General features: G+C 50.7%; 1 protein-coding gene across 2 annotated transcripts; it reads left to right on the top strand.

Annotated features, from left to right (window-relative positions):
* The first annotated feature begins 1,265 nt into the window (after window positions 1-1,265).
* On the top strand, window positions 1,266-10,215 carry CUNH11orf24 (chromosome unknown C11orf24 homolog). Of its 2 annotated transcripts, none has more exons than XM_005063327.4 (4): window positions 1,266-1,415; window positions 6,579-6,775; window positions 7,988-8,161; window positions 8,842-10,215. In XM_005063327.4, exons 3-4 carry the CDS (start codon window positions 8,086-8,088, stop codon window positions 9,936-9,938), a joined length of 1,173 nt encoding a protein of 390 aa, XP_005063384.1. In that variant the 5' UTR covers window positions 1,266-1,415; window positions 6,579-6,775; window positions 7,988-8,085; the 3' UTR covers window positions 9,939-10,215. The 2 variants fall into 2 exon arrangements, with proteins under 2 accessions (XP_005063384.1, XP_012973159.1); XM_013117705.3 differs by lacking the exon at window positions 1,266-1,415 and adding an exon at window positions 1,460-1,606.
* Window positions 10,216-10,660: the final 445 nt, after the last annotated feature.

The following is a 10,660-nucleotide window of genomic DNA, read 5'->3' as shown; positions in this document are numbered from 1 at the left end:
AACAAAACAAAACTGGCAATGATGACCAATCACCCTTTATAGACAGGTTTTAGTTTAGACTGGTGTGGGGGAACCTAGAAGGGTCTTACACAAATTGCCATCCAGTAACAGAATTTGATAAATGGCTTGCAAAGCCTATTTTGCATTAAATTCTTTTTAAAAAAATTATGTATGGCCACTGGACGCAGTGGCCCATGATTTTAATCCCAGTAGAGGCAGGTAGGAGGCAGGTGGTTCTCTGTGAGTTCAATGACAACCCAGTCTAGGCAAAGTTCCACTACACCTAGTACACCAGGAATACAAAGTGAGACGCTGACTTTTTTTTTTTTTTACGAGACAGGGTTTCTCTGTATTGTTTTGGAGGCTGTCGGTCCAGCCCGGCCTCGAACTCACAGAGATCCGTCTGCCTCTGCCTCCCGGGTGCTGGGATTAAAGGCATGCGCCACCACCGCCCGGCGAGACGCTGACTTTTTAAAAAACAAAACAAAAACACAAGAATATATGTTGGAGTTTTTGCCTACAGGTACGTATGTGCACTGAAGGCAGAGGGCACGTGATCCCCCTGAAACTGCTGTTTCGGTGGTTGTGAGCCTCCGTGTGGCTGCTGGCAAACTAACGGGATCATCTTCAGGAGCAGCAGCGCTCTTAACCGCTGCTCCATCTCTCTAACCCCAATCTATTTCAAATTAAAAGCAAGTTCCACCGGCTTTCCATTTCGTCCTACTGTCATGCCACGTGTAAAATTCCAAAGCCCTTTGTGAGTCTGTTTCTCGACATGGAAATTAGAAGTTAGGGTCCTCTTGCAGAATTGATTCAGTGTAATGTCCTTCAGGTGACGAGTTTAGCCAGAAACTGGCAGTGCCGTGAGCGCAAAGCAAATAGTACCCATGCCTGTGAGCAGGGACTGGAAGAGTGGCCATAAGGGGTTGAATAGCAGAGGAGGAGGGCAGTGCAGGAACCGGGCCAAAGGAGTCGCCCAAAGTCCCTCACCAGGCCTTCCAGAGCCGCCCATCCAGAGGGGACACCGCCTGAGGGCATCTGGGGTGGCCTGGCCCGGGCCCCTCTCCCGGTCTTCTGGAAAAAGCCGTGCACACAGTCTCAGTTTAGAAGTCCGAGGACCGGTCACTTCCGCTAGACGGACTCCAAAAAGCTCTTTCGGACTAAGGCAGGACCAGGTTGGAAGTCAGCTCTCGAAGCAGGCGTGGCCTGCACAAATAACGCTCCTCGCACTCGGCCACAGCGACAGCCTATTGGTCCCGCCTTCGTGACGTCTTTCCGGGGCGGTCGGGGTGGGGCTCCGCGTTCACCCGCGAGCTGAGCGAACTGGGTGTCGCTGCGGTCCACGTCCCCGCGCGGGGCTGAGTCGCTGAAGTGGCTACGCTGCGGTGCGAGGGCCACAGGCCTGCCGCGCCCGGGTAAGCGACCCGCGCTGCCGTCCAGGGGACTGGCGTGAAGGCCTCATGAACCGGATGGGGATGGACAGCGAGGTGTGGGGCGGAGGAAGGATGAATGGGGACCCGGTGTGCTAGACGGTGAGGAATGGAAGCGAGGAGAAGGGAAGAACGGGCCGAGCCCTTGGAGGAGCATGGATGCGCAGGAGGAGAAGGTGGGCTGACGACGATCGTCGGCCTGCGAGAGCTCAGGCTAGGCAGTTTGCGCACACTGTGGACACTCGAGAGTTGGCGAGTCCTGGGCCAGGCAGTGTTGGTATCAGAAACAGTTGACCCTTTGGGTGACTCAGGCCTGCTCCCAAACTCTTTCTACCTGGGAGTGAGGAAAATCCATCCTATTTCCCTTCCTGCTCGTTTGTCTGCTTGCCTGCCTTCCCTTGTGGCCGCTAGCTTGTGCACTTAACAGTCTGGCTGGTGCTTAGGAGGCCAACTAGAAGAATCTGCATTACTTACACTCCCACCCCTAGGAATCAGCTCTGATTTTTCAATAAAATCAACCAGAAAAGTGTTTAAAGTAGAGGTTTTCTATTTATAAATTAGGCCTGCCTGACAGATAGCGAAATATCGAAAATGCTGGCATGGCAAGCTTTAAAAGAATAGACCTTTGGCATTTTAGTGGTGACACCTCAACTTCCAGAAACCTGGAGCTAAGCAATGTAATTAAGATAATATCTAATGTTCCAGGATCATAGGCTCATGTCTGCCACATGAACACGTCCTTCCGATCACAGGGCAATGTCTGTATATAAGTCCAACCAGGTGATGTGTCAGGGTCAGGTGGCTGTACTTTGTGTTGTATTAGCTTTCTGGATCTCTGTTGCGGTGTATGTGTAACCTCCCCAGCTTGCAGTAGAGATGGGGCCTGCTGATAAAGATTACTAATGGCCATTGCCAAGTCTGGACTTCTTGTATTGAATCTGCGTATGTTAGAAAAAGAAGTTCACAGCCGGGTGTTGGTGGCGCACGCCTTTAATCCCAGCACTCGGGAGGCAGAGGCAGGCGGATCTCTGTCAGTTCAAAGCCAGCCTGGACTACCAAGCGAGTTCCAGGGCAGCCTCCAAAGCCACAGAGAAACCCTGTCTCGAAAAACCAAAAAAAAAGAGAAAAAAAAGAAAAAGAAGTTCACTAATTTGAAGTCTAGTTTTATGTGACTGGTATGTATTGATCCATACATCTCAAAACACAAAGGAGTTGAAAGTCAAGGCAAGATTGAGAATGCAAGATATCAAACTAGAGGAATTGGGAGGCACAGCCTAAAAAAGGAATGATGTTGAAACTTGGAGATTCAGACACGTCATCTGGCTGAACTTTGGTAGGAGTAGTCCAGGAAATACAGACTTAAAGTCTAGTGTATATAGACATTGGCCTGTGGTCCAAAGAATGTGCCAGTGTGGCAGATGGATAGTGGCCCTCTTGTATGAACTGGCAAAAGTGCCCTGCTGCATATTCCTTGCGGGTTCTGTGGAGAATTGATTCCCAAAGAGGAGGAGTTTTCAGCACAGTCTGTCTGTCTATCCTAGTCTCTGACCTAAAACTTAGTTTTTCCTTTATTTTATGCATGTCTCTGCACCACATTCATGTAGTGTCCCTGCAGGCCCGGAGACGGTGTCAGATCCTCTAGATCTAGAGTTAACAGACTGTCATTAAACAGCGCAGGCCTATAACCTCAGCACTGGGGAGAAAGAGACTCTCTGGTCAGTAAGTCTAGCCAACTTGGCAAGTTCCAGTGGGTTCATCAAGAGACCCTGTCTCAGAATATGTAATATACTATAATATATAATATATAATATATATGGTAGGTACCTGGAGAGGTGGCTCAGGGGTTAAGAGTACTTTAAAAAAATATTTTAAAATATTTTTGCCAGGCAGTAGTGGTGCACACCTTTAATCTCAATACTTTGGAGGCAGAGGTAGGTGAATCTCTGTGAGTTTGAGCCTGGAGCCTGGTCTGTAGAGCTAATTCTAGGGCATCTAGGACATCTAGTCCTACACAGAAAAACATGTCTGTGCACCGTGTGCATGCAGTTCGAATGGTGGCCAGAAGAGGGCATTGGATTCCCTACAACTGGCATTAACAAATAGTTGTGAACCACCATGTGGGTACTGGACATTTATCCCTAGTCTTGTGAAAGAACACTCATTGCTCTTAACTGCTGAGCCATCTTTCCAGCGAGGTTTCATATTGTTCATGGTGGCACACGCTTTTAATCTCAGCACTTGGGAGGCTAAGGCAGGCAGATTTTTGTGAGTTCAAGGCCAGTCTGGTTCATACAGCTTGTTCTAAGCCAACCAGGGCTACACGGTGAGACCCAGTCTCAAAAAACAAACAAAAATAGATGAGTTCTCACTATGAAACCCTGGTTTGGAACTTGTTATATAGATCAGGAGGACCTAGAACTTTTGGCAATCCTCCTGTCTTTGTTCCTGGAGGACTGGAATTCCAGGTATACACACACTGCCAGGGTTCTTATACAGATAACGAGAATACTGAGGTCCAAACTCTGACTTAAGGCTCCCTAAAGTTTTCCAATCAAAACTTACTTCTGATCACGTGAATGCTGTTGCTTGCTAGTCAGTTTGCAAATCTGAGATCTCCCTCTGTAGCTGGGGTGGCCTCGAACTTGCCTCTTGCCTCTGTCTCCCCAGAGCTGGAATTATAGGCATGTATTACCATGCCTAGCTCTACATGTAATCTTGACATTGAGACTATTCTTTTGAAAAGTGGAGGCAGGACCATGCCAGAGAGATGAAGTCACAGTACAACAAGGGCCTTCTTGCCTCTTCTTAGTAGCTAATTCCTGTTTCTGTGGGAGTGACTTCTAGACCCACCCACTGGCTAGGAGTGAGTGACAAGGAGTGGCATACAGCAAAAGTTTTCGAAGAAACTTGTGGAATGTTTTAGATATAGTCTTGTGGAGGTGCTGCTGCTGCTACTCTGTGTGTGTGTGTGTACGTACGTACGTATGTTCACTCACTCATGTATGCATGTATGACTTCCCACACGTGCAGCTGCTTGCCTGCATGCATATTGCTGGCTATGCAATGGCAGGTCTGTGCAAGTGGGCTTGTATGTACAGGTGTGTGCGTTTCTGCACATTTTTTGGATAGCAGGTTTGTAGTGATGCCAGGGCTTGCCACCTGCTAATGCCTATCCTCTGGAAAGTGAGAACCTGCTTCTCTAGTCTCCAGGCATCGCTATCTGTCCTCTGGAAGGTGAGGGGCTCCTGAGTGTACGTTTTATGTTCATCAGAGAAAGCTGGGCCTAATAGCTCACACTTGAAATCCCAGCATTTGGGAGGTGGGGCAGGAGGATTGCTACAAGTTTGAGGCCAGCTTGGGCTAAATAGTGAGTTCTAAGCCAGCCTAGGTTACAGTGTGAGACATGTCTCAACAACATGGCACAGGACACAAAAGCCTGTTGTTCTCTCTCCAAGGACCTGAGTTTGGATCCTAGCACTTATGTCTAGTGGCTCACAACAGCTTGTAACTCCAGCTCCAGGGTAATCTGATGCTTCTGGCCTCTGGGGGCACCTGCTCTCACATGCACTCCAGGAGTAAAGGCACTTGCCTCCAAGCTTGCCCATCTGATTCAATGCCGGCAGCCCATGTGACGGAAGGAGAGAACAGATTCCCTGCAGGTTGTTCTTGGACCTCCACACATGCTCTGTCGTCACTTGCACCCAGGCACACACATATAATTACTTGTTTTAATTAAAAAAAAAATTCCTGCTACGGAGCGTGTTCTAGGACAGCCAGGACTACACACAGAAACCTTGTCTTGAAATGTGCCCCCACCATCACCACCAAAACACCCAACCAAACAAATAAACAAAAAACCTCTTTATGTAGGGGACTGGAAAAGATTCAGTCGCAAGTACTCGTGTCAGGCACTCATGAATGCCTGTAACCCCAGCCCAGGGTCCAGTGTCCTCTTTTAGCCCCTGCAGACACATACACATACACATGTGCACATGCACTCATAGTCACACACATAAACAAGAAAGTAAATGTAAAAAGGTCTGCATGTGAACTTGTCAACAACTGTTCTATGCCACACGGCCTAACTGCTGAAAGCAAAGAAAATCAGCTGTTCCTTTCGCTGGTGCCTTTCATATAAATGTTTTGAAAAGGGATCCATGCTGTAAATTTGTAAAAAAGAGATAATCCAAATCCAGTCCTCAAGATACTCACTGTTGACATTCACCTAATGATGTATACTGTGTCCATAGATACACATCTGTATCGTCAGTCTAACAACTATGGAGTAGTGACACAATATTGACAGAACCATTCCAGAGTTGCGCTACTGTAAAGAATATCTATGGATCTCTATCATGAGTGAGGGGGTGTGGGGAGGTGCGGTGTGTATGGGAGCGGATGTGGGGGAGGTGTGCTATGGTGTGCGTGTACTGTTGCGCTCACCCATGAGGTGTGTGGAGGCCAGAGGTTGTGTCTTTCTTGTCTCCTCTCCACTGGTTTTGTGTGGACACAGACTGCAAGTTTGCTGTTTCAGCCAGCCTGACTCAAAACTCTGGGACCCATCTGTCTCTGCTCCCCTCGAACCTGGAGTTCCAGGTGCATGCCGCCATGTGCAGCTTTGACATAAGTGTTGGGGATCTGACCTCAGGTCCTTGTGCCTGTCCTGTGCAGTAAGCCATCTCCCAGCCTCATGCATCAGATGCTGTCCTGGAAGCCACCATGCAACCAAGGCTCACCATGAACTCACAGTTACCAGGATCACAGGCACATGCCACCAGACATCCATCTGGGACTTCTAGTCCAGTTCCTCCTTTAGAAAAAGTTCTTGAGCTAGGCAGTGGTGGCGCACACCTTTAATCCTAGCACTCGGGAGGCAGAGGCAGGTGAATCTCTGTGAGTTTGAGGTCAGCCTGGTCTGCAGAGTGAGTTCCAGGGCAGCCAGGGCTACACAGAGAAACCCTGACTCAAAAACAAAACAAGCAAAAGTTCTTGTGTTAGAATTGCTTCATCAGAAGTTGTGACATTGACAGCTCTGACACGTGCTCACTCCCAGCACCGAGCTGTTGTGTGCTGCTCCTTCTGGGGCCTCCTCAGTGTGTATTTGTCTCCTCTTCTTCCTAAGCAGTGTTGGCTCCCTTTCAACCCTAGGTGTACCTGACACAGCAGAGGAGCACCTGCCTCTGCCTACGTGTGCCTCAGCGAATGCCATGGCCTGGGAGTGCCCTGCCCAGCCGCTCTCACCTGCAAAGCCAGACTTACTATGGCAAGTACAGGATGCCAAGCCCACAGCTGCCCCAGGAGGACATCAGCTTGGCCTCCCAGTCTGCACTGAGCAGCTGCCTCTGGTGAGTGGCCCAGGCCTTACCTGTCTGGGGACAGACAGGGTACCTATTAAGGGCCCCGGGGGGGGGGGTGTTTGTAGAGTCATCAGCACTTCCCTGGCTTAGCTGAATCAGCTACCCTGAGGTGGGTGGAAGCTCCGGAACCCCGTTGGCAAACTACAGCTGTGGGCTGCGTTGCCTGGAATGCCTACTGTACGGATAGTAGTGGGACACAGCCGCTGCTGTCATGGTTGTCTCTTCACTACACTGGCAAGACTAAGTGGCTCACATATGGCTTGCATGATCCCCTGTCTAAAATATTTGCTCCCTGACCCTTTATAGAAACAGTTGTCCCACCCCTGTCCCAGATTTGTGGGCATGCTAAGACCTGGAGTATGTTTAGGGAGCTGAGCCCCTCCCTAGCCACTGGAAGTGTCTGTCACATCTTTCCTCCTTGAACTCAGCAACAGACTTCCCAGCCAGGGCTGTGGCACAGGGAACACCCTGTACCTGCTGGCATCTTTAGGGTACCAGTAGATGAAAGTGATCCAAGAACCATCTAAATGCCTTCATTGCCATGGCCCAGCTGCCTTGCCTGAACTCAAAGCTGAGCCTGGAGTCTGCAAAACCTTCATTTCAGCTTTGCCTGGCAGGATGTTACAGTCTTCTCACCACCCTACCTTTCCCTCAGAACACACAAATAAGACTCGCCCACGCCGGGCGGTGGTGGCGCACGCCTTTAATCCCAGCACTTGGCAGGCAGAGGCAGGTGGATCTCTGTGAGTTCGAGGCCAGCCTGGTCTACAAGAGGTAGTTCCAGGACAGCCTCCAAAGCCACAGAGAAACCCTGTCTCGAAAAACAAAAAACAAAACAAAAAAAAAAAGACTCGCCCACTACCACGGAGAAGTGTTCGTCCTGTTGGTGAGGCTTGCTTCCTCCTGCTCTGACTCTAGCTTCTAGGGAAGATAGTGGGACTCGTTAGAAATTGAGACTCAAGGAAATTGGGCCAAGTGGTTTAGGCAATGGGAGACAAGACACAGGCAGGTTGGCATATCTCTCATGGCTACTGAATTGCATTCTTCCTGGCCCTGGTTCTGGTCTAAGCACTGGGCTCAGTTTACATCATGGACCCTGCTGGGCAGTGGTCAACAGATACAGTGCTAAGCCCTGGGCCTCTGGGGAGACTGTGTGCTGCTGAGCAAACACCTCTGACAGGCTTGCCTTCTTCACCCCAGATCCCTGGGCCAAGCAGAAGGGAACTGTTGACAGCCTGAAGCGCTGGCCGGCTGAGAGGCTCAGAGACCACCAGCTCTGCTTCCAGCTCACCAGCAAGATGTGGACAGCCCTGGTGCTGGTTTGGATTTCCTCCGTGCCCTTATCTAGAAGCCATATGGTGTCTGAGGAGTCACGTAAGTTGAGAAAGCTGTATGACCACCAGGAAGGCCCACGGGGACCTGAATCCAGAAGAAGAGAGGCAGCTACAAATCCCTACCTTCCCAGCTGCAGGTCTGGGCTGTCAGTCAGGGATAGAGGGACCACAAATGGGAGCCCCGGTGTGAATAAGAGACCTGCAGAGTTGCCCTGTCTTCTCGAGTTCATTTGTTGGCACGTCAGTGTAGAATGTGCTCCTGTCTTGTGGGGTTCTGCTTATCCCTGAGAATTCCTTCAGACAAGCCATCCTTGAGCAAGGCTAATTAGAATTTGAATGTCAGTCACTCTTCTTTCTGTGTGCACAGGGACTGAGGTTTGTTTTCTTTTCATTGGCTAATCATATAATGTGAGCTTTCTGACCCGATACTCTAGGGATTGGATCCAGGTACACAGTTCTGAAGTCTCCACAGGCTGGAGCCTCAGAATGGGCAAAGGAGTCCTAAATTCATGGTGTCATGGGCTCTGGGCAGCTGTTGTCAGCTGTGGAGGGGAGAAGAGGAGGTACTGGACTCACATGCCACTTCCATCAGCACCCAGGGCTCTGGTTGGAGAATATGGTGCCATCCAGCCAGCACAGGGGCCAGGAGCTAAGGGGACAACATGGGACCCCTACATGTGGTTCAAAGTATTCTGTCTCTTTGTCCCCTTCTGACTTTAGTCATGACCAAGATGTGGCCCAAGGCAGTAAAGCAAAGTGAGCCTAGGAACACAAGTTCAACGGCTGATAATAAACCAACCGAGGGAACAGCCACAGTGTCACATACTCCTGTCACATCGATCACAGGGACCTGGGCAGCCAGCCTGAACGTTACCAAAGTGACAGCAGAGATGACAACACACCGGACAAACACAAGCATTCCAACAACCAGAGAGCGCACTGCAGACAGTGTGACCTCCAGAACTCTTGCACCACCACCTACACCGTCAAGCTCCTCATCCATAGGGAAGACTCTACCCATCACAACTGCTGGACTTTCCTCTCTCAGCACACCCCGTGCAGAAGTGCCAAGTGCAAACGCCAGCACACCAAGAACAGCCACAGTGGCAACAGTGGCCCCACACACCATGACTGTTGCTGCAGGCACTGTGAACACAAGCGGTCCCACAAGGACTCTGAGTCCTGCCAAAAGCACACCTACTAACACATCCACCGTGAACACCATACCCACCTCGGGTGCCCAGATACAAGGTGCCACCATCCATGTGACAACAGGGCAGCCAGTGCTTAGCACAGCAGATAGGTCAACACCTAGTCCTTCACGTACCACCCTGGAGCCCACCACCACCCAGATACAAACCAAGGAGCCAACTGCCAGCACAGTGCCAGTGTCTCCTACCAACCCCACCCCTGAAGTGGAAGCCATGACCCCCACCACACAGCCAAGCCCTACAGTATCCACGCAGGGGACAGGTGGGCCAGGCACACCCCTGACAACAGAGCGGGCGGAGACCAAAGCCACGGCTGGTACTGCCTCTGCTGGGCCAACACCCAGGAGCTCTGGGGACCCTAAGGTGCCAACCACAGACTCGTGTCAGCTCAGCACCCAAGGCCAGTACCTCGTGGTCACAACTGAACCCCTCACCCCATCCTTGGTGAACAAAATGTTACTTTTGGCGGTGCTCGTTCTTGGGGTGACCCTCTTCATCGCAGTCCTGGTGATGTTTGCCCTGCAAGCCTATGAGAGCTACAAGAAGAAGGACTACACTCAGGTGGACTACCTGATCAATGGCATGTACGCTGACTCGGAGATGTGAGGCCCCAGGAGGCCAGCCTCCTCCATGGCCGCCTTTTTTGCCTCAGACCAAACCAAGTGCTTCCAGATCCTCTCGGTGCAATCTCAGAACTGTGCCAGATGCTTAGACACACTTAATTGCTATCAGATCAACTCCATGATCGTGAGAGAGCTGCCTTTTCATATTTATTTTTCTAAACCATCACATATGCAGGAGTGGCCAGGGCCGAGGGGCCTGACCCACTTGGCTCTTGATGTGTGAAATCTTGACCAGAATTAAAAGCAGTGACTGCTCTGGCTTTTGTGGGTCTGTGTGTCCTGCCCTCACTCAGTCACTCCCAGTACAGCCTTTGTGGTGGGGGTGGAGGAGCGCTTGCTCTGTAAACATGGAGTATGACATGAGTCCCTGGAGGGCTACTGTGTTCAGGCTACTGTCTTGGGCTCCCTCTGATGTCCAAGGGCTCCACAGAGGCTCCAGCCAAGTCCAGAGCTGTTCCTTGGTGCTGGCAATTGGCTACTTGGCCTCTCGGGGGCTGAGCCTCTTGGAGCCCAACACAATCCACAGAAGAGCCAGTTTGGCCTCTACACACCCTGCCAGAACATTAGCTACCCTGCTTAGCCACAGAGGTGGGATAGTCGGTCCAAAGAGAAGTGGTGCTGAATCTCTTGTTGCCCGTCAGAAGCTCAGAGCCTTCTCAACAGGGTGTTTCTGGATTTCAGGCCCTTGTCATGAGCAGCAGTCAG

The sequence above is a fragment of the Mesocricetus auratus genome, unplaced genomic scaffold (assembly GCF_017639785.1).
Source record: "Mesocricetus auratus isolate SY011 unplaced genomic scaffold, BCM_Maur_2.0 Super-Scaffold_4256, whole genome shotgun sequence".
Taxonomy (NCBI): domain Eukaryota; kingdom Metazoa; phylum Chordata; class Mammalia; order Rodentia; family Cricetidae; genus Mesocricetus; species Mesocricetus auratus.
The sequence above is the reverse complement of the archived record's forward strand: the minus strand, read 5'-3'. Positions and strand labels throughout refer to the sequence as shown.